Source organism: Cavia porcellus, unplaced genomic scaffold (assembly GCF_034190915.1).
Source record: "Cavia porcellus strain 051 isolate PalLab524CR breed Dunkin Hartley unplaced genomic scaffold, mCavPor4.1 scaffold_29, whole genome shotgun sequence".
Taxonomy (NCBI): Eukaryota; Metazoa; Chordata; class Mammalia; order Rodentia; family Caviidae; genus Cavia; species Cavia porcellus.
This window is the reverse complement of record NW_026947512.1, coordinates 32,875,021-32,900,399: the sequence shown is the minus strand read 5'-3', so window position 1 is coordinate 32,900,399 and position 25,379 is coordinate 32,875,021. Positions and strand designations below refer to the sequence as shown.

Genomic DNA, 25,379 nt, shown 5'->3' with positions numbered 1-25,379 from the left:
TCCCTGCCCTCAGCATGGAGTCCACCCACTCTTTGCAACCCTTCTATTTTGTACTCTGGGTTTCCTTTCCATTCTAATGAGGAATGAAGCTTTCTCTAAGGCTGTCAAGGTGAGGCTATTGAGTCTCAGCATCAGTGTTGTCTTTCTCATCTTCTGAAGTACCCCAATACCCCTCTATTTCCTCCTATTAAAACAGCTTTTCTTTGGAGTTTCATTTTTACCCCAGAATATGATTATGAGCTTCATGGAGACTTATCACTCCCAGCTTCAGAGAAGGAAGCTGAGAAGAATATCAGTATATATTCTCATGCTCAGTAAACTATGTGCTTTTAGTATTACAGACATACTCGTGTACAAGTACTCATTAAGGCTGGACATAAATTGTGTCTGAATAGTTCTTGCTTGGTATAAGTATAAACTTATTATATAATTCTATGTTTCTACACCAAAAAATCAATAAGCATATAATAAACACTATGATACTTTCTTCTATCACAAAATGCAGTTCATATTACTGTTTATATCATTAAAATTGATTTTTGAAAAAGTCTATTTCTTCAAACATCCTCAAACTAAATAGCTCTAACAGTATTCTACTTTATAAGATTTCCAAATTGACTGAGGCTTCTACTTTTGCACTGGTTACATTTTTATCTATATAGCCTAAATAGTATCAGTTGTATATGACTATTTCAAATAAAATATTCCTCCTGTTGAAGACAGACTAGCTATATTCTATAGTTTACATCTAACAAAATATTTTTCCAGCTCATCTATTAGCAATGCAAAATACAGAACATTAGCATTTTGCAGTATTATCTATGTTAACACTTAACCTAAATATAATTCCAGAGCATCTTTTGTTTTCTCTAATATAGGTTCAACAAAAGATACACTTTGAGAAAATTTTTCATAACATTCCCAAAATATTGAAGTGCTGTAAACCTTTTTATCAAACCAAAAAATGCTTTCATTAATTTTACTTTTATAAAATAGACTTTTGATGTCTGCTTTTTGTATTTATTATGACATGTATTTGAAACACTCAAAAATTATTTCTATTTTTATTTAGCTAAAACAAACATCTCACTATCTGAACTCTAATTCAATTACTTTTGTAATCACTAATCACAAGAGAAAATAACTCGATGATATAATATGACAGGAAAAAGTTTAAAAAATAATTTGTCCTATATGGAGACTAACACCTCTCATGCATAGCACTAGTGACTGTAATTTTCTTCTCTCTATCTTCCTTTCAAAAACTAGAGCTACTTTACTTGCCCTCTTTTGTTTTGATATAAGTAAGCTTATTAATAGACCATATTATATCATTTTTTGTCAATGCATGGTATTCGTCCAAAAGTGCTAACCTGTGATGTATTTTGACTTCTAGAATTTACTACTGAGTACATCCATTTTTTGGACAGTATCTCAAAAACTTGAGGGAAAATGTTTTTTCAGCTAGAATTTATTAAAGCTATTTGCAACTATAAATGACTTTGAGCCTAACCAAACACTTTCTGGTTGTAATATTTTAAAATGCTATACTATGTGAAATTACAAAAGAAATTCATGATATTGATATTTTTTTTTCTAAATATGCTTTGTGAGTGAGTTACCCTAGGGTAACTTTGTAAAATGTATTGCAATTACACTTGTCCATGAAAATCTTTAACCCCATGAAAAGTCACAGAATTTAATCTTAATTAGTGTAGATAATTCGAAATGAAGAGACGTTCAAAATATTTTTTACCACAATTGTTTAAGTCAATTGACTTAACGACTATTTAGAAGTGCATTTTGGAGATTGAAAAACAAAGGGACAAGATAATGTTAGGATGAGCTCATTCATACCTTTATGGCAGTAGATGCAATTTGAATGTGGTGAAGTCTCCGCAGGGTACTGTCCCTGTCAATGAAATAGGAAGCAGCTAGTTGATGTAGGGTTTCCAGAGTGACAGATGAGCTATTGGTGGTGGAATCACTTCCTTCTGATCGTTTGCTCAGCTTGCGCTTGTCCACAAAAATTGTGAGTGACTCCTCTCCTGCATTAATAATATTTAACATTATTCCATTTTCCAAAAAAATCAAATTTTCACTTATCTATAGGTGAGGATGCCTAGAGGAGTGTAATGAAACAATCTACTGAATAACATCAAAATTCAGAGTTTCACATTTTTTAAATTGATGAATAGTTCCTCAGTGACTAGACATTAAATATACATTTAATGGAATTGAATATCTAGCATTTGTAGAACAATTTATTCGGATTTAATTAAATGATGCATGTAGTTTGGCTTCATTAACACTCCAAGAGCCAAATAGAGAAAGAGAAACTATAAAATAAATTTGTAGTTAAATAAAATTATAGTGATAACAGAACTTTTAAACCACACAACAACGTATCAAACTGGAAATAAGACAAATCCTAATAAATTTTCAATTGTAAGTTTGAAATGAAGTGAAAGTACCTTTATGGATATATCATTAAGCATACATACATCATTATAATTTTAGAAATTCCCTACACTAATACACCCCATAGTGTTTATTAAACTCCATGGTACATACTAAACTCCACAGAAGATTTACAAACTGGCAATGATATTCAATGACTAAATTTAAATATATATTCCCAACCAAAGTGTGATTTTCAGTGTTAAGGTATTAACAACATCGCATGTCATTTGAGTTAAACATTAAAAGTCTGTGATCCTCAGACTTTGATATTTTAGACATTCATCTACCATGTGAGTGTCAAATTTGTTGCCTGTTCTTTTTCTCGTCAACACATCTGTTTGGTGACCATGTGTCAACTTACACACAGAAAAACTAGTTCTGAAAAAGACCAAAAAGATCTGCTAGTAGACTACTGTTCATTTTCTCTATATATTTAAATTAATATCCATCTTAAATTCAGGTCACAAGGAATGGTTTTAAGCTAAAGTTCATATGTCTGTATAAGAGATCAAATGAATTTACACTTGCATCTGGTAACAACAAATGTTATTTGGGAAAATTGAATTCTCATCTTTTTTAGACTCCATCACGCAAACTAAATCAAGAAGATTTTAGTAGAAGAACTAAAAAACAAAATTTACTGCATGGATCTGATTAGGTGGACCAAATCGTCAATATCATTAGGTAATGGTCAAGTGGCTTCGGGAAAGTGAAACGGAATGTATGTATAAAATACTAGTTAAAGTGAGCAAAAAGCTCTAATTTATATAGTGCACTTCTCAAAAAACACCAAGCTGGAAACAGGATTGAATAACCTCTGCATCTGAGAACAATGGGCTCCTGTGCCGAGTTCTGAGAGAACACCAAACCAAAAATCCTCTACACATCGCTGTAAAGAGAATGGCAGTGCTGTGATAGTCTAAGAATTCAGGCTAGATTTATCATTTATTCAAGAGATATGTTTATAAAATATTACAAATAAATCAAGATAAGTATTTTGGTGAAAGTTTAAAGGTGAAACATCTGTAATGATCTTGATATGCTCTGTGCATTTCATGGCAAAAAATACTAAATGAGGACAAAAGAAAAATACTATATAAGACTCTTCACCAAAAATTGGCATGCTATGTTACTGCAATATTTTTCATAAAAGAGAAAATGAAATATTAATAGGAACATATTACTAAAATTGAAAGATCTTAACACATATTTCTTTGATTTGAATAGATCTCATGGTAGAAAAAAAACTATACCTATCAATCTAGATGACAAATTAGAAATTGTAAACAAATATTAGTTATAACAGTGTAAAAACTCATTTTCAAATGCTTATTTCCATATCTTTAAGACTTTCATCAACCTATGTTCTAAAGCAAAATTAATATTTGCAAAGATTAAAATGTACTCCAATGTAAAGAATTTCTTGGTACATAACAAATAATTGAAAATAAAGTATTGTATGATTATTTGTCTAAAATATAATAAATGTTCACAGAAAAACAGTCATTCCATGTAGAAAAAAATGGGGGCTAGCAACTGGAGGTTTAGCCCAGCGGAACAAGTGCCTGCCTGGCAAGTGCAAAGTCACGAGTTCCATCACAGTAACCAAAATATTAAAAAAAGAAGAAAAAAAATATGATTACTATAAAAGTGAACGATGACATATATATATATATATATATATATATATATATATATATATATATTCTGATAACTACACATTGTCAGAATTTAATGGATAGAGCTAAAGCAATGTTCAGTGAAGCATTCATAATATTAAATAAGATACTTTATGGATCATGAAAATAAGTGAGTTAAATTTCGAACCTTAAAATCAAGATGAATATGATTAAAATAATTTTATATCAAAAATAATGAAATTGAAATGTGCCAAAAAGTTTTTAAAAGTAGAATATATTAATAAATTCAAAAGCAATATTTTTGGAAGAGAAATGGAAAAAATATAACAACAAATAACCAACCTATCTTTTTGTGTAGAGAAATATCTATAATTAATTAAGGTGAACATAGTGAAACAAAAAGTTTTGGAACACCTAAAGTAATTATTTTGTAAAATACTTTGCAATTAAGTATAATTGTCACAAAACATCTGCACACAAATGCTATCATAAAACTGACAAGACCATCTGATTTAAAAGGGAATTTTAAAAAAATCTATTGTATTTAAAAATATCAAGCAATCTTATACTGTTGGAAATATTTCCTGAGTAAATAAAATGAAGGAAATATCCAAGTTCTTTGTGATGAATCTAGTGTAAAAGATCTTGAAAAGATTATCAAAAACAGATAAAGGCATAATTTATGAATAATAACATTATTCAACAATATATCATATACCAAGTATCAAATTCAATCCATTTCAAAACAGTCAATTTTCAACTTATGATGCTACTTACAGTGATGGATAAGATCACATCAATGAAAATGGAAAAAAGCAAATTATATATCATCAAAGTTTCAAACTAGTTCTCAAAGTTAAATTTCAATAGATGTCACGAGTCTTTAGCTATTATTTTGTGCAAAGGAATAGTCAACAGTAAGTATATGAAATTTCATTAAGTTAAAGTTTAAATGTAATATACTCATTAAAAAACTACATATGTCACATTTTGTTCCTTGGAACAATCATGCCACTTATAAATTTTAAATAGAAAACAATTATGAAGTAAAATTTACCAGGGAAATATTCCAAAAGCATAAGCAAGACAGAATATTTTACCGCATATGAATATATGTGATAGATTTAAAAAAAAATAAAAAGTGTAAGATCTATACATAAACAAGAAGACAAATAGAAGAGAACGTATCCATAAAGTAACAGATACATTCAGAATTTAGCAGTAGTGTTGGATTTTTAAATCACAGGGAGAAAATAGGCTAAAAAATAATATCATGACACCGTAAAACACCATCCAAAAAATAAAGCATATTGTTCTGTACTAAGATAAATTCCAAACATATTAGAGACATAAAACTTTAGTGAAATGAATCCAGTCACGTACAAGCCAAAAACTATGTAAGCACAGATAGTGTTCATATTTAAAAAATCAATAACTAAGAATTCAACTTGCATCAGAAATATATTTTTACATAACAGAAAATACTATAAATAAAAAAATTACATTGATAAAATACATTTAAAACTTACATGACAAGAAAACAGTTTATTCCTCTAAAATATCAAGAGCTTTTGAAAATCAAAGAAAAGTACAGTAAAAATTAGTCAGAAAAAGAGAAAAGAGAGAGGAGGAGGATTCATGAAAGAAGCAATACAGCAGTCCACTTCATTTTAAAAAGTTTTGTAATAAACTCAACATGAGATATGCCAATTGAAATATAACAATCTAATTTCATTATTATGAAATTTAACAAAATCTAAAATTTTGGTAACTTGAGGAAAGCTTTTTGAAAGCTGGAAGTCTCTTGCTGTATTGTTAACAGGGGAGCAAAATACTAGGACTCAGAGAAATCTGACAATCTTTGTAGTGATGGACTCCACATCCTATTTCTAAGAATTTGCTTTAAAGACACACTGAACTAAATGTGCAAAAGTTTGCTAATTTTATTTATCTATAAGATTTGGGAAAAGCACAAATGTTTACTCATAGGAATAAAAGATGCTATCATTGTAGGGTAGACTATTGTACAACAACAGAAAAGCAGCAATATGTGTATAATAGTTACACACTTCAGGGATAAAATCAAAGTGCATACAGTATTTTAGGAGTGGCAAAAGGGAAGATACAAATAAATGCTTGGATTTCTTTTTATTTAAAGTCAAAACTGGAAAGGTTAACTAAGAATTATCTAAGTATTTCCGTAAAAGAAAGGAAGGGAAGAGGACAGAAGAATGTCATTGGAAAACAGGTCCCTCTCCATGTAAATCTCACTGTGATTCTTGTTTATAAAATGTCAAGTTAAATATAGTAGAAAATGACATCTACAAAATTAAATGTTAATATAGGAAGTTTATCAAAATGATTAATTTATGCTAATTAAGAAGAAAGTAAAATTTACACTAGCCAAAATATGAGACCATTCTATAAGCCCAACAATGATGATAAGTGGATCAGAAAAAATGTGGCATATATATATATATATATATATATATGGATATACATGGATATATTTTTCAGTCAGAAATGAACAAAATTGTCATTTGACAACAACTTAATTCAACTTGAGATCATCATGCTAATCAACATTAGCCAGGCTCTGAGCAAAAGTCTGGCATGTTTTCCCTCATATGTGTAATCCAAAAAAGGAGAGAGAGAGACAGACAGACAGACAGACAGACAGAGAAACAGACAGAGACAGAGAGACATAGAGAGACAGAGAAACAGAGACAGGCACAGAGACAGAAAGAGATAGCGAGACCAAGAGACAGATAGAGACAAAGTGATAGAAAAAGAGACAGAGAATCAGAGACAAAGAAATCACTTGAAAACACGAAAGTAACAAAAAGGACAGTAAAATTAGACATGAGGAAAAGAACAAAGAAGAGAATTTCAGTTTTCACAACTTTCATTAAACTTTAGGCCCATATTTAAAATGTTAATTCATATTAAAAATGTTAAGTAATTGGTAAATCAACGCCTAATATTATGGCAAAAATGCAATTCTAGATAATTTAGTAGTCCCCAGATGATTACATTTAAAAATACACAAAAATTTGAAAGGTTTACCAATTTATATATGCATAGCTATGTATCATATACATAATGTGCACTACAACCCAGTACTATATTAAATTAAAAACAGCAGCTCAACTTATTAAATGGACATTAGTTTTGCCTTGGGGATATGCTACCGAACCATTTAAATATGTGAAGAGATATTTTCAATGGGTACCCGTTTGTACTGCAGTGAATTTTCTCATTACTAGAGATATTTAAACATTAATTGAAAAACTATATCATTGAACGGAAGAGATAATTAAACCACTACAAGAGATAATTTCATGGGATTATGATTTCCTGGAAGACAGAGAAATGTAGACTTTTTACTGTATTTTCAGTGTAAATGCCCCAACTTTTACTATTAAACTGATTTGTGTGCTAAGACTGCCTTCAATTTAGTAACTCAATGATATTAAATTGTGTAACTTAAAACATAGTTTCCTCTCATGAAGCAGGAACATAGTAATTCTTTTCTCAAAGAGCAACTGCAAGCATGAAACTTAATTGTACAGAGTGCAGAATGTGATTAGAATACACTAAGAATGCCAAATTTGATACTAAGCTATTATTCTCCTTATTCAGTATTACTCTTTAGAGCTACGCAAAGAAACTATTTCTACATATAGACAATTCCATTAATTTTAAGCCTTTTATATTACTTGTGAAGAATGAAAGGCTGCCTACCAGCTTTTTCTACAAATTCACTTACCATGGACTATAGTCCTAATTCACACAGAGAGAACAAAATCCTCCAATGCATGTCTCTAAATTCTCTTTCTATTAGGTGTTATAAAAACGTACAGTTAACGCTTAAATTTAAAAATATTTATATCAATGTAAGTCACATTGCCATTTAGCCTCTTCAAAATATTTCAGATCCCCTGGACCACACTTTCCCATCATTCCTTCTACATTTCAAAGCAGTTTGTGAAGTCTGCATTCATAAGTATCTTTATCAGGTGTGCGTGAATGTTGCCCAGGAACAAGGTTTATAGAGAGAAAAAAAAATAAGGAAGAAATTTAAAAATGCTTACAGGGTCATCCATTGTATACACTAGATCAAGCACCACTCAAATTTCTGACTTTTCTTCAAACTCAATGTGACTCCGAAAGGTAAATGTCTTGAATCTCCTTCAGGACCTTGAGGCAGTCCCAACAGACAATTTAAGACACTCACCAAAGCAGACTTCCAGAACTTTTTCAGAAAGAGAAGAATGATGGGATGCATGTACTCAAAGTGAGGGGGAGCGCTCAAAGAGCATCAGTGCAATGTTGTTGTTGTTGTTTTTACTTTATTACTGTTTTTCAGTTTAAATTTTAACTTTGTTTTGATCCCATTTTCTATGCTTTGCTCATGAAACATTTACGTTCTCTTTTATTAATAAGAGTCCAGTTTAACATACTTCACTGTAAAAGGCAAAACTACCATATGCTTTTTCAGGAAAATTACAATTATTTGATTTAAGAATATTTTTTCATGGATTCTGTAACACAACTGAAAAATGACACAGCCAGAACCAATGATCACTGTTTTAGAAAGGCCTTCATTGTAACTCTTAAAATGATAAATCAGAGTAATACGTTTAAGCATGGATGCACATAGGGAAATGGTGGTTTAAATCATCGTTTATAATAGAGGCTTTTGTTCTCTATTTTTAAAGTAGTAAAAACTTAATTTATTTTGTTCTGATGATACCATTGTTTATAATTTATAACTGCCATGTCTTCTTGTTTCCACTCTGAAAAATAAATATGTATTTCAGATAAAGGGGAATATCACATAAGAAATATTGTTGAAAATCATACTATACTTTTTTAATCCATTTTATTTATGTTAATTTTTTTTCAGTTTGAATTTCAGAACTCTGCAGTGAAAATTATATAGTGAAGGGAAGAAAAACATAGAATTTGAAATCATGTATGTGTGGCCAAATCCTGGAAGCATACAATTCCTTTTTTTGAATGCTTTGGAATGCTGGAAGAGTTATGTGATACGATCAAAAATTGAGAACTCTTACATTTTTAAACAATAGCATATAATAGTAGACCTAATGCCATCTGTCCCACTCGAAATGTTCCTTCTCATCTCACACACACACTGATCCAATCCCCCTGGCTTTCGGAAGCAAATTGCAAAATCCTTATATCATGGGTTTATTTATTTACTTATTTATGTTACCGGTAATCAAACTCAGTACAGGTGCTGTGTGTCTGAGCTATATCCATGGCTGTGTGTAGTTAGCTGGGTTTTCATGGCTACCTCAATGTTTTGAATATATTCATCGGGTCATTTATTCTTTAGGGAAGAGCCCGAGTCTCATGTATCGGAATTAGGGAATAAGGTGGGTCAGAACAACCCATATTGCTTTTATAAATCTGTCTTTCAATTGTATGACACTCAACAGCAGCATTAGCCAAAAACACCTCAAAAAGACACTCAAATAAGAGGACTTCCTAAACTGATTCAGAAAGTGGTAAGATTGTCTGGATAAATTATTTCAAAGGGAGATAGGAGTGTTTTGAGTGAGACTGATACACTATACCTTCCACTGCAAGTTTTCTCTAATTTAAATATTCCATATATAGTTTGATCATATCTTATATATTTTCTCTTATTCTCCCAACTTCTGAAATAAATGAAATAACCTTCTTTCAAATCTTTGGAAAGATTAAACATTAGAATTTCTCAATATCAATGATAGAACACATAGTATGGTCACAAAAAATGTTGGTTTCCTACCCTTCCTATTTTTAGCATGGCCTGATAGTACAAGGAGGAGCTCATAAATGTATAGTATTTTGGATTATTGTATTTTACCACAGGAAGTTGGATTTTGTCAAACCTGCTTTGTAGTGTTACTTTAATAAAAAATATTGTGATTGCTAAAGATCGTGGAATGATAGTAAGTTACTTCATTTCCAAGAATCTGATAAAGTCACACATATGTTGTTTGTGGTTCTTCTTTACTGTAATATCTTAATCTATGTGTGCAAAAATCCTTCCTGCATTGAAGTACGAGAGGTAGCTTAAAGCTGCAGAATAAATTACTTGCCTGTTATTTCATGAATGTCCCTTTTGAAACTTCATTTGTACCACGTCAGACTATTATTTAATGCAAGCTAGCTAGCAGCTGCTAAAGTTATAAATCTATATTATAAATAATGGATTACAGAATAGAGTTTTTGCCAAATTTCATCTACATGGAGAATAGACTTCTGTTTTTATTCTAAAAGATCTGGTTTTATAAAACAAAATGTACATAACTACTATAAATTTGTGATATATATGGTCTCAACATTGAGGATTTTATAGTCAATACTAAGAAAGAAGAATGTATTCTGTAGTTTTGCTGCAAATTTCCCACTTAATTGTGCAAGTTTATTAGAATTCTCTGTAAATCTTGTGAAATATTCAGACTTAAAAATTCAACTAGAGTTGCACTAAAGGTAATTTTTATTTTGTAAAAATATCTGTGGCTCATAGGTATGACATAACTACTAAAAGACACGAATATATTTTATGATGTGATTTTAAGAAGGATTAAACTTTCTGAATTTGTTAGAATGTGAAAGGGATCAATCATTATGGATAGAAAAAAGTGATTATTCAAAATGGAAATCATTCAAGTGAGACTTGAGACTGAAATTCTATGATGGTTTAAAGATATTAAAATCATGTATTGAAACACAGTTTCATAAAAAGTGAGAAACAGAAGACAAATAAATACAATTTACCCTCTTAAGTGGTACATCGGTGTGATCTGTAGCCACATGCTATTCTGGATGTGTCTGCACATGACTGACATGGAGGCTGCTAAAATGACGGAAATATTCCCACCCAGATGTGGGTGGCAGTAAGCAACAGGATTATAGCCTGGATCGAATATAAAGGAAAGGAAGAAGGAAGTGTCCCCATTTTAAAGACTTCTAACCTTCACGCGCATATTTGTCCTTTGTTGCTATGACTTTGGGCTTCAGTCTCCAAGTACCCTTTTGGTTTTCAGCTTTCCAATGTGGACTTACAATGGCAAACTAATGGTGAGCTTAGAGGGTTTAGATCTTGGACTAGTGGTGCATCCTTGATTCCTCTTCGGTCTGAAGATTCTGTGTTCTTGATTGAGAAGTTATTGGACTCTGACTGTTCACCATGGAGACAGCCATTGTAGATTCTCCAGATATTTCTTCTACTGAAACCTAACATAGATCATGGTACCAAGAGTACCTCAGGACAAAAAGAATATTAAGTATGAATTTTGTTAATTAGTTTAATGGTCCTTCGAATTAACTCCTAATTGATGAGACCTAATGTAGACAGAATATTTAGAATCCATTGTTGTAAACTTTTTAAAGTAAATGACATACATGTCCTTTTGATTATCCTAATATACTACTTATGAGAGCCAAGGAATCCAGTTAGTTTATAGTATCTTTTACATTTAGAAGAGTAAGAATTTTACCTAAAGAATCACTCACTGTGATTATCCAAATCAGTAGACCCAGTAGATCTCCAAATCTATCCTTTCACTTCCCAGTTCCAGAATACATAATTGAGACATACCTGCTACAGAAGGTATGTGACAGAACCCCATATTAATTCTCTGACCTGTACAATGATGACTACTGTGGAGAAAAAGGCTCAAAGGGAACCATCAGAGTTGATTATACCTGAGACAACAGTAAATCTAGGGCAATATCATATCCTTGAAGGGACAACATAGATTAGTGTCACCATTAAGACTTGAAAGATGCAGGAGTGGCTGTGTCCAACCCAGTTAGTTCTCTTATTTGGCAATTGTAGCCTATGAGAATAATTATGGATTACTGTAAGATTAATGAAGTGGCGATTCTAACTGCAGCTGCTATACCATATGTGATTCTCTGCTTGTGCAGAATTAACATGTTTCCAATATCTGGTATGCAGCTACAGATTTGATAAATGCGTCCATTTTCTATACCTACTATAAGGTCCATGAGAAGTGATTCACTTTCAGTTGGAAAGGTCAGCAATGTACCTTTACGGATAAATCTCACAAAGACTCAACATCATGACAATGGCATGAATATTTCAGACTTGAAAACTCAGCTAAAATTTGTTTAGAGACAATTTTTATTTTTTAGAACAGCTGTGGCTTATAAGTATGACATATTTCTAAGGGACACATATACATTCTGTGATGTGACTTTCAAAAGGATTAGACATTCTAAATCTATTAGAATGTGAAAGGGATGGACAATTATAGATATAAAAAGATGTGATTATTCCACATAGAAATCATGCAGCTGAGACTTTTCCAATTGAAATTCTATGACCGTCACGATTTACTTTTCAGTGATCTTGATCATCTTTTTTCTTTCACAAGATATCACACTGGCCCATCACACTGATGATATTATCTTGATTGCACAAGGAGCAAGAGGTAGCAACTACACTTCATGGTTAAACAGTTGTTCAGAAAATGATCAATAATCCAGCCAAAATTTAAAGGCCCTTTATCTCATTGAAATTTCTTGAATTCCTGTGGTGTGAGGCATGCAGATACATTCCCACTAAGGACAATGGTAACTTCCTGGATCTGGTCTTTCCTATAACTAAGTAAGGCACATAATGTCTACTGGGTTTATGTGGAGGTAGTATGTCACTCTCTTGGGTGTATTACTCTGGTCCTTTTACCAAGTGGCTCAGAAATCTGCTGTTTTGAGTAGGACTCTGAAAGAGGTCCAAACTGCTGTATAGGCAGCTATTTTTCTTGGGTCACATCAACCAGCAGTTCCAATGGCCTTTTTGGTGTGAGCAGAGGTAGGAATGCTATATGAAGCCTTCCCAAGGCTGCCATAGGTGTCCATTAGTCTGTGTCCTAAGGGTCATAATGGTGTCCCTTAGGAATCTGAAGCAAGGCTTTGCCATCTTCTTCAAACAACTACTCTCACTTTGAGACATAGGTGCTGGCCTTTTACTGGGCCTTAGTAGAAACTCAATATTTGGCCCTAGGATATCAGGTAAAGATGCAACCTGAACTACCTAAAATAAATTGAGTGCTATCTGCCCCAACCAATCATAGATTTCCATATATGTCAAAAAGTTCATCACTTAATGGAGGTATAAAAGTGATTGAGACTGAGCCAGGCTTCTAACTACAAGTCACATGGAAGGTGGTCCAAACGCCCATGAATCCTACTGCTACTGCTACACCACACTGCCTTTTGGTACCTTAATGCACTTATGGACTTAGAGTACACTGCACGACAAGGTGATAGAGGAAAAGAAGACTAGGTTCAGATTTCTAAATGGTTGTACATGTTGTACAAGCACGAAGAAAGGTCAAAACTTCATCACTACCCTTTTCCAGAACACCAATGACGAACTGTGGTGAAGGAAAATTTTCATAGCATCAGACCGAGATTTTTGATCATGCACATTTTCATATATTTTTCATAGAAAAAATGTAGCCAGATATGTGACTATATACCAGTTTACATGATGCAATCAATGATCTGGCTGCAACACAGGAATTTGGGAGGACTATGTTGAAAAATGGAAATCACGGAAATAATTACATAGACAGAAGTTTACATTTGGGAAAAAGATGTGAAAGTACTTTTATCCTTGGAAAATCTCACTAAAAGGTTACATCAGTAGAAGAGAATGTTAATAATATAGTGGATACAATGTCTCATTCTGTGGATAGCTATCAGTCTCTTTTCTCAGGCCTCTCTTTCATTGCAGAAGGAGATTATGAATAAAATGGACATGATAGCTAAGAAGGAAATTATGCATAGAATCTGCAATATGAAAATCCACTCACCAAGGCAGACCTGACAACAGCCACTGCTGAATGCTCAAACTATTAACAGCAAAGAATATTAAACGCCCAGTATAACACCAAGCTATAAAGTGAGTTATGGTGTTGGCAGGAATGTTTATCTAAACATACAAATACTTCACAAAGAATATGCTTAGAATAAATGTGATCCATTAGGACATTTCATAAATTACTATGCCCTATTATTAAGCTCAGTGGGAAACTAAAAACCCAATCCAGGAAGAATGACAAGTTGTTCAGAACATTCAGAATGAAGGCATGTGTTAACACATCACATAAAGAAACAAGACCTGCTGATGTGCTAGTTGAACCAAGGAGATAAAAAAGCTAGAAGGAGAAGTTATTCATAAATATGTGCTACAACCACATGACCAGTTATAGAAAGAAGGGTTGTAATTATGGTGAGTATTTCTTTCCTATTTTCTTAATATATGCATTCACCTATACATATATATTAACCAAATATCTTGCTTTCATTGAAATATAACATGATTAACTTAATATAGGTAATTAAGTAAAAATATTTAATTGTTAAATTTAAATTATAATATTAAATTTAGAATGTAAGGATAAATTTAAGTATCTCTCAGTCCTTAGGAAGTTATGAGTGTTTTCATTTGTGCACAGAATAGCTATATCATGTTAGGTGTGATTACAAAGTGAAATCATATTTGGAGGTTTGGAGAACTAAGCACTTGTAATATGCTTTGATCTTTAAAATTATGGCTTTTTTTCCTGTCTCTTGGTGTTCAGGTCCATCTTTTTGGAATCCATGAAACACAGAAATTAAAGAACTGTCATGTTCTTTACTTTTGATTGGATTTTCTCCATTTTCACTATCACACATAGAATCACAAAGGGTATGGGAAATATCTGGAACAGTTCCTTGTTTAGAATATGCAGTATTTAAGGAATGAACATTTGAAACTGTATTAATTTTGCTATTCTACTTTGCCCTGAATGCCTGTCATTATTCTTTAATATGTGAAAGTCCAGTAATCTCTATTTACTAATAGAAAATTGTGGCAGAAAGAAGGCACTGTTTTAGAAAAAAAGATACATGTAAATATTAGAAAAAATAGGCTTATGATATGATGCTTAAATAAATACAGATTTTTTTTAAAAGGAATGAGTATGTTAGCTTAACATCAGCTGACATCTTTAAGATACTATGGGAAGAGCATAGATATCTTTAAGATATTATGGGAAAAACACAGTGACAAAGAAACATAAAATGTTTTGCACATCATTCTGAAGGAAAGCAAGTGACCTTACTATGACTAACAGTTATCATCAAAATAAGATTAAAGTTTGTCTAAATACAATTGCCCTGATGCTACAATATTTTTATAATAATGCAATTGCATGAAAGGAATAAGAAAAGAAAAGGAAAAAAAAAGCAACAACTAGAATTAGCTCCAAGGTTAGATGGCAATGTATTTACCTACCATGAAACAAAATTAAATTACATCTAATTTTGAAATTGTCCACAAACAAGGTTAAATGGATGACACTGAAAATTTTGAAATGTTCAGTAACAAACTGCTACTATTATTTTTTAACATTGATTCTCAGAGGTGAGTTTTCTGGAACAGTTAATTGTACTTTAAATTTATGTAGTGGTTCAAACTTGATGTGTACATAAATGATCTGAAAATCTTGTTAAAATTTAGATTCTGATTCATTAATCTAGGATAGATTCTCAGAGTCTCCATTTCTAACAATATACAAGATGACATTGATGTTGTTGGTCCATGGACCACACTCAAGTAATTAAATTTTAACCACAATAAAATTAATACCATTTTATCAATGACCTGAGTATTCATCTAAGGAATCTCTTGAGTGTATGAAGTGTCATAGATAACACAGTATATAAATAATGAATGCATCCTTTATGCACAGTATGGATGTGTTATAGAAAAACCTCAAAAAATACAATAAAATGTCTGATATTCTACAATTTCACCATTTTTAAGTTCAACTAACTGTAATTTTAATCTCTTTTTTCTATGTATTATTTATACAAAATATTTTAAATATTTTTGTAGGTAACTGCCTTATCAACTATTAAAATTAAACATATTGTTTTAACTCCATGTATTTTATTTACTTTGTAACCTAAAAAGAAACAGAACAGTGAGAAAAAAACAATGATTTCATTACTCTTAGAAGACACTGATGTAAATAAACTCAAGAAATCTGAAAAAAATGTAGATTTACATATGATAGCTATTTCTCATTTTTGATGCTATTAATTTTAAGGATTCCTAGGATAACAAACATGAAAGAGTATTTCTTTTCCTTTCTTTTCAACCTTTCATAGACAATATATATGTTCTAGTAGACAAATTACTTCTGCATATATTCAAAAGATTATTCCCATATTTCTTTACAAATATATTGCTTTACATATACCTATATATTTATGTATATATATATATATATATATATATATATATAGTGATTAAGTCCTTTAATTATGTTTTACTTTCACTAAAGTAAAAGAAATTTATATTTTCTAAGGAAAAACCAAGTGAAAATGTTATGACAGCTGTTAACTGATTTTGAGAAAGGTGTTACATGACAGAGAATTAAAAACAATCTGTGGATACTTCAGAGAACAATTCACATTTATAAAACTGAAAAAGTTTCTGTTTGTGAAATTAACTGAAAATAATCAAAATTCTTTTGGTAATGTAATAATGAAATGGAAAAAAGTAATATAAAATCAATATACAGTGTATTTTATTAACTTTAAAGTTTCATTCTTTCCTTAAAAGAGGCATAATTTTTAAAATTTTGTAAAACATTCAAGTGAAAGAGAACTAGTTTAAAGATATAGTTAGATATTTTATGATTATTTAAATATTTATTCCTATTCTGGGTCATTAATTATGAATGTTTTCATTTCCACAATGAGGAAAATATTTCTATATTTACATAAAATTAAATACCTGAAAAATCTTACATTTAGCGATACGGTAACTAAATATTACATCTTCACAAAATGACTTTTTCAGAAAAAAGTTTATAAAGTTTTGAAAATTAAATATAGTTGACTCAAATATTTCATCATAATGTTAAAAATCTATACTTTCACAAACAATAGGCAATTTTGACTTTCTTTTATGCTACAAGAAACATTATTTAAACTTATTTTAAATTAAAAAAAAAACCTAATATATTGTCTGCTTATTCCCACAACAAAATTCTGTCCAAATTTTAAAAATTTCTAGTAGAAGAGGAGTATTTTTCTTGCATTTCTCTACAAGGGAAGGTATTTTAAATACACAACCCTCACTGAGCGCAGATTTCTCACTCTGCCCCACAGCACTGCTGCCAAGTCTACGAAGCACCTTGGTGCAGGCATCTGGTTTCCTGGAAGCCTCCCTTTCTTCATCTCCCTCAGTTGTATGGTTAGGAGTGACCGTGCACTTTGCTCTTCTCCAAGTGAGTAAGGCAGTGTAATTCTGGAGATGAGGATGAGGCAAGTTTAAAACTATTGTAACTATTTTGTTATAACATTTTCATACAATTAATGAATATTTGGTTTCTGTTATTCTCAGTCCATTGTATTTATGTCGATTTTCAACTTCAATCCAGTGGTTTTCCTCTCCTTCACTCAAATGAAGTTTCCATAATCTTACAGTCATATTTTCCCTATTGATCTTTCTCTTTCTTTATTCTCTTTTTTCTTTTTATTTGTTTCTTTTTTTTTGCATCTCTACATTTAGCATACAGATAGATTTTTCAGAATTTGTCAAATAATGTGTTATAGTAAAATATATTGCCAAAAGTGTCTTGAAATATATTCTATAGCTAGAAGTCAATAATTTCCAGGACTGCAATTTTTTTCCAAGATTGGTTCTTTAAATTGAGGAGCTTTTTCTACAAATTTGAACAGTGATGGAGTTTAGATATCATTATCTAAAATAGTAGTAAGCAGAATTATTATATTGATAAATAGACTATATAGCATAAAATGAAATAGGCAAACTGATATGTACTGAAGAAAGATTTTTGTAATATATCTTCTTTATAGGAAAATAATTCAATCACTGGCTTTATCTATTATAAAATATCCTATTAAAGCTTTCAAATATGTAATGCACAGTTTTATGTCTATGTCAATAGTATTTCACGCTAAGTAACTCGAGCAAAAAAGCAATTTTTCATTTACTCTCACGTCATTTCTTTAATACTGATTAAGTTTTATGCTTGTTTTGAAATACTATTCAAATTTAAGTGAAGATTTAAGTATTTAGAAAATATCTAGCACTAAACTAACTGGATTCTTTATTATAATAACTTTCTATATGAAATAACCTCACTCTGCTAGTATTGTAATTATACCTTGGCTTTACTCATTTAGGAGAGCAGTAAAAGGAAACAACATAAAGTTACAGGGATACAAAGAAACGGAGAAAGAGTTCATGACCGTTAATTCATTCAAGTTAAATATCAGAAACACCAATTTTTCTTAAAAAATAAGATAACGTAATTTCATGTTCAATAAGGTAAAATACATAAGCTAAAAAGGTAGAGCTCAAAATGAGATCAGTTCAATTACAATAACAAGACTTTTAAATCACCTAATCATATTCATGGCATACATTTTAATTGAGGGCAGTTTATATATTAGCAAGCTATTTAATGATTTCATTCATTTAAAGTAAATTGTTAAAATTATTCAAAAGAGATTCATTAAGGGAAACATAGGTAACATTTACAGAAAAAAGTTTTAGTAGCAAATAGTTCAAACACTAAATACAAAAATAGTCAAAGGATAGAAAATCAGTGAAAATGTGAATTCTTAAGAACCTACTTAAGAAGATGGATGAAAAGTTATAAATATGTGGAGCAAAACCATTTTATGAAAGCGCATGGCCATTATTGATTCCTGTAATTTTGAAGTTGCTTTGTTATTTTTGTTCAAGGTAGTTTTTGCTACTTGGAGTTTTTTTACACTTTCAAAAAATTATTTTTCTTGTTTTGTGAAAATATTATTAATATTTTAATAGAAATTCCAGTGAATTTGTAGATCACATTAGGTAATACATTTTTAATAATGCTGATTATTCCAAAACATAAACATAAGTTATCTTTACATTGTATGCTCTTCAACGCTTATCACCAATGATCTATAGTTTTCATTAAAAATATTTCTCTGCTTTTGGATAAATTTATTTCCCATTATTTTAATTTATTATGACTATATTAAATAAGATTACTTTCTTGATCCTTTCAGAAAATTGGTTATTCATTAGAAACATTTGTGGTGTGTGTGTGTGGGGGGGGTTGAGATAATGTCTCACTATGCAGTTTGGGCTTCTCTTGAGCTCACTTTGTAACCTAAGCTGGTCTCTAACTAACAATGATCCTCCTGTCTCAGCCTCCCAAATGCTGGGATTACAGACACGAGTCGCCAAGCTCGACTAACATGTGTTTTTATGTTAATTTTGAGCATGAACTGTTGAATTTGTTGATTAGTTCAAACAGCACATACTTTTTCATATTTATTGTTAGTGGAGATTTTGAGATTCTCTATATACAAGATGATGTCATGAGCAAATAACGATATATGTTGCCAAGATTACAATACTCAACCCTTTAAAGTGATTTGATTCCACATGCTTCATATGGTTTAAAATATGATTTAAAACAGCAATAACACAAAAAAACTGTGTGAAACAAAAACTAACCAAAGAGCTACAATGTGGTATTTATAATACAACAGTAAGAAATTCATTAAAGGTTTACTGAAATTTTTTTCTAGATCTCAGAGATATCAATGAGATCCATACCTACTTTTTGTTTCCTTTTTTGGGGACTTTCATCTGCCTCTTCCTTCTTTATTATCTGGCAACTATGTTTTATTTTCTGGAATTCTTCAAAGCACTTTGTTTTGTTAGCAGTATAGTAACAGAGACTAATGGGGCTTGCAAAATCTCTCAACTATTTTAAAAAGTTTATGAAAATAATTCTCAAAGTTCAGATATTATTTCATTTACAATAATTGTCAATACTCAGCCAAAGAGACATGGCTATGACAAAATCATAATTATTGTGATATTTTATAATGCTTGGCTATCTATTCAATTACAATAAAACTTGATCTTTGTTTCAATTATTCCAAAGATTTTGTTAAAAACATTATTTTAGATCTATACTAACCATCTCATACCTATAACCCAGATTCTATTTTCTTTCTAGTAAAAGTAAAATTATCTCAGTTGTTACACAAAAAGGTATTAGAATACAATAGCACAACGTTTGATACCTTTATTCTGTTATTCATTTATGACTCATTTTTGTAACAAGAGAAAAGGCAGACAACATGTACATCTAGCCAAACTTATTTATTTCTATATCCTACACCTTTTGTCTTTAGTTTTCTGACATTATATGGCAGACTTAACATTTCACTAATGTACCCAGGGGTCTAATCCTTTTTCAGACTCTTGATAAATTCATATGCATTTCTTGGGTCCAACATCTCTCCCATTCTGTGTAGTTATTAGGGAAATTGATCCACTTTTGGATTTCAGCACTAGTTTCTGTCATTCAGTATTCTTTCTGTTTTAGATATTTAGTTATTCTAGTTAAGGATTATAATATGTTACTTTAATCTAGTAAACTGAATAATCTCTGTCACCTAGAAGGGTATGAATTTTCTTATTCACTAAATATATTTGAAAACCTAGTGCATACAGACCACTATTATACCCATGGAAAATTAGGATCACAAATACAGGTTTCCATTTAATAGAAAATGCACAGAGAAATGGATAAAAACTACTATGCACTTACATAGACAAATTTAAAAATACTAATACAAAGGAAGATTATAACAATAAAGCAGAACAAAGGATAGTGGAATTTCCTGGGTATTATTGCTGAGAAACGAGGCTTTTATATATGATAACATTTAGGTAGAAAACTGTGTGGGCTATTCTAGCTAAAAACAGAAACTGAGAAAGACACAAGTATGAGGTCTGGTATGAAAACTAGCATTAAGTCAATAATGTAGGAGCAAGACGTTTAGTTCTTAAGTGGATATTTTTCGGTTTTAATTAAAACAGCAAATATGACCTGGCATGGGTTTTAAAAAGACCTGTGTGAGCCTGAACCATTGGAGGGCTACAGATACAGAAATCATGGTGACGAGGTCTAGGCATTTCAAGGAAGACAATGAGGGAAGAGTCTGGCTAAGGATTATTCTGGAGTTTGAATCCGCATGATTTTCCAACAGATATGACAAGCAGTTACAGGAAATAAAAAGACTCACCTTGGAAGGCTAAGAAATGAAAAGAAAGAAAGCATTCAAGACAGCATAGCATTGATACAAATCAGTCTCCTGTAGACTTACTAAGAAATTGACAAGTGGGGAAATCTCTGTTTTCATAGCGTTTCTATCCAATTTTATTAGTAAAGTGTAACATTGATTTCCAAACAGAAAATGCAAGTGTATAGTACTTGGAATTGTGTGTGAAACTGCACATATACAACTCAGATATTTTTAAACTTGAAAATAGAAAATGTATTTTTATTGTTGCATACTACCTCCCAAATAACATTTAAGTGTATTCAAAATCCTGAATTATACACCACCACGATAAGCCCGCATTTACATAAATTAATCAACAGTATTCCTAACTTACAGAAATTCACCAATTAATTTTTAAAAACGACATTGTTAAACCTATGTTTTCACATTATACATTATAATTGATACAGCATTTATGTCTTTCTCTATATATCATAGATCAATCTCAATGAAAAATAGCAAAATTGTGCTAAAATACATAATTATCCATCTACAATATTTACTCCAAGAAATATTTCTTGCTTTCTGTAACCAAAAATGATCATTCTCTCTTATAAATGCTAATTAATCTATTTTAAAAACAAAATTTACCATATCATTATGTATCACACAGGGTAAATATACCTACACTTAGTGTAGATTTGGTTATACCTTTCAGAGAGAAAGTAAGTGATCCTCCTCCATCTCATGATGTGAGCTCTCAGTAAATGTGTTGGATAAATGCAATTATGAATTCTCAAATTACTCAAGCTGTGGCTATCTGGATTAATTGACATTTCTAAATGACTCTGCAGCACTATGTACAATGAGACAGTCACAAATATTTTCAAAGAGTCGTACCTCCCAGCGTAGCAGATAGCAAGAAATGAGTCCCATATTTCTTGATAAGATTTTCTGTGATTTGCTGAAGGGTAGGTCGACGTCCCAAAAGTCTTATGTTGCGGAAGAATTCAGGGGCAAGAGGCAGAGGGGAGCCAAGGAAATTTCTTCTTTCAACTGCAAGGTTATTTACTTTCCAGCGGCCAAACTCTCTGAAAAGCAAATTTATTTTTATTCATGAATGTACAATCTATCTGAATGTTTTCATTTGAAAAGTTCAGTTGTAGTTTAGCTGAGGTCACTACATTACAATGACTCAAGCTTGTAATAACGTCTTGTGCTATGAGTAGGAAAAATAATTTTCATAATTTATTTAACTGGAATGAATACTTAAAGCCAAGTCGTAGAGTGGAAAAATAAGCCACTTAAAAGTGCACAGCTTCCACTGACATATTTTTCCTGAGGAAAGATGTATCTATAAAAAATAATTTCATTATGCATAGAATATGAATGTGTGGTTACTCACCTGCAAAAAAAGAAAACAAAAACTAAGATAATCATTTTCTTTGGGAAACTGAAATGAAGTAATTTATTTCTAATACTCAGAGTGATACTCTATTCACTTTAGAGCAGGAACATATAAAACCTCAGTGATGTCATAGAGTTGCAAAAAAAAAAGCGTTTAAAAACTGGTCAAAAGAGAAAATAGTTTTTACCCATTTTCATTTGGTTTTTCACAGTAATAATTGCTTATAGCATGCTCTGAAACTCAAATTCATCTTGCCTGGAACTATCTTAAGAGAGAAAAAGGCCACAGATGGATTTGGAAAATTAAAGCAATAGAGGATTTATACATTAAAAAGACTTACATATTTACATTGACTAAAAGCAGCTTAATAATTTATAAAAGAACTGTGGTGAACTGGATCTCTTGATATCAAACATACAGAATTTTCCCTGGGAGAGGTCTGATAAAAATCTTAAACACTTCTCACAAGGGAGGCCTCATTTTACTGGATTAATAGTTACAAGAGTATTTTAAAGTCATTAGTTAGCGAACTAAAATCTTGATCTTATATGTTTCACACGTATACTGTATTTGCATATCTCCCAAAACTAAATGATGTCATATGAGGCACAGGATTTCATTTATGAATGAGACTAGTACAGTCCATGCCCAAATGATGTTCATCTTCAAGTTTTTTTAAAAAAAACATCAAAAACAGAAATCTCCAGCCTAGTGAAAAGAAAACCCACAAACTGGGAAAAGATTTTAGTGAACTCTCTCTCAGACAAGGGCCTCTTGTCTAAAGCATATAAAGAATTAAAGAAACTCAGACCTCCGAAATTCAAAGATACAATCCAAAAATGGGCATCTGAGATGAATATGCAATTCTCAGATGAAGAAATGCAAATGGCAAATAAATACATGAAAAAATGCTCATCATCATTGGTCATTAGAGAAATGCAAATTAAAACCACACTGAGATACCATCTCACTCCTGAAAGAATGGCCAGGATCAAGAAAACCAACAACAAATGCTGGAGAGGCTGTGGGGAAAAAGGAATTCTCCTGCACTGCTGGTGGGAGTGTAGACTGGTACAGCCTTTGTGGAGATCTGTCTGGAGATTTCTCAAAAAGTTGGGACTGGAAATCCCATTTATTCCAGCTATTCCACTTCTAGGCATATTCCCAGAAGAACTGAAAGCATCATACCACAGTGATATATGTGCACCTATGTTTATAGCAGCACAATTTGTAATCGCCAGATCTTGGAAACAACCCAAGTGCCCATCAACTGAGGAATGGATAAAAAAGTTGTGGTATTTCTATACAATGGAGTATTATTCAGCTATAAAGAAGGATCACATTGAGATATTTATCAATAAATGGGCGCAGCTTGAGACCATACTCATTAGTGAAATAAATCAATCTCGCATGTGTGAATACCGAATAGTTTCCCTAATGTAAATAATGATTCAAATATATAAAAATATGTGGTAATCATGATTCCCCATTAGGTGGCCTTGAAGCCTTATAAAGTTTTCACTCATTAATTAGAAAGGCTTTATTCTGGGCTTCTTGATATGAAAATATTTGAAGCTAGAGTATATGAAGTTTTATCCAAATATTTCAAGGAAAAAGACACTATGGTAACTACTATTAAGTCAGGTTATAAGGTGGTGAAGTACTAGGTTGTTGAAACAGTCATGCTGTGACCTCTATTTGTTATGTCCTGTTTTATCTCAATCTCCCCCTTATTGTTTCAAAAAAAAATTATTTAGTCATTTCTTATGTTTGTCTTTAATTAAAGAAAAAATTCAAAAAAATTAGGATATATAAATAGTAACTCTTTTCGATTTCCTATTAACTTTTTTGAAGTCCTGTAATACTCCCACGATCTTGTGTTGACTGATTAGACTCTGTTCCATTCTATATGATAGTATCAAGTTTGAAGACATAGGCAACTACTTTGAAGACAATAGGATTCACTAAGATATCCATTCTGGTTTGACTATTGTCTTCTTTGGAAGTCCTGTAATGTTTACAATGCCTAAGTTTTATTGGTCTTGTTCTCTACTGTTTTGTCCAACTTTATAATATCTAATAAGATAGACAATTCTTTTTAAGGAAACAAGGGACAATGTTGATAACTATTGTTGATAAACTTGTACTCTGTTCTACACCATGTGCTATGTCTATCCTTGGTATTGACTGACAGCTTTGTTTTGCCATATTTGACTGTATTCTTCCCCCCCCCCCAAAGAAAGTAATAAGCACTAAGGAGTAATAAAATCCAAGATGTGAAAAAAAAAACATCAAAAAAAGAAAGACATAAAGTTAAAGTTTTAAAAACTGAGATTATGACGAATGCTGGAATCTACAAAGACTCACTGCTATGATGGACTATAGTACCGAGTCCAGTGTGGTATTATTTTTGATTAACTTCCCAGGTGGGGTGTCTCTAGGGAGATAATGCATATGCAGGATTTGAAGGTAATTAGAGTTTTCAGATGGAGGGAAGTAAGGAAAATATTTACACAAAATAATGAATTTTGCTACAAGTCCTTCTTATAGAACGAGTCATGAGTCTGCCAGTGTGTAGCTACGAATATCTTACAAATGAGGCACACATGTAGCAGGAAAAAAAAAAAAAATTAGGGGGCCAGGGATATAACTCAGTGGCACAGCGCCTCCCAGGCAAGCCCGAGATGGTAAGTTTGATTTCTGATACTCACACACCA

The 25,379-nt window shown here is 31.4% G+C and overlaps 1 protein-coding gene across 4 annotated transcripts in view; it reads right to left on the bottom strand.

The window, feature by feature from the left end:
- Brinp3 (BMP/retinoic acid inducible neural specific 3) overlaps positions 1–25,379 on the bottom strand; it is a 363,662-nt gene that overhangs the window by 174,744 nt on the left and 163,539 nt on the right. For 3 of the 4 annotated variants that reach the window (XM_063240301.1, XM_063240300.1, XM_063240302.1), the window contains exons 3-4: positions 22,155–22,345; positions 1,858–2,048 (exon numbers count right to left, since the gene is read on the bottom strand). In XM_063240301.1, coding sequence (XP_063096371.1) covers positions 1,858–2,048; positions 22,155–22,345 — 382 coding nt within the window. The remainder of the gene's footprint in view (positions 1–1,857; positions 2,049–22,154; positions 22,346–25,379) is intronic. The other variant, XM_063240303.1, reaches the window with a different exon arrangement.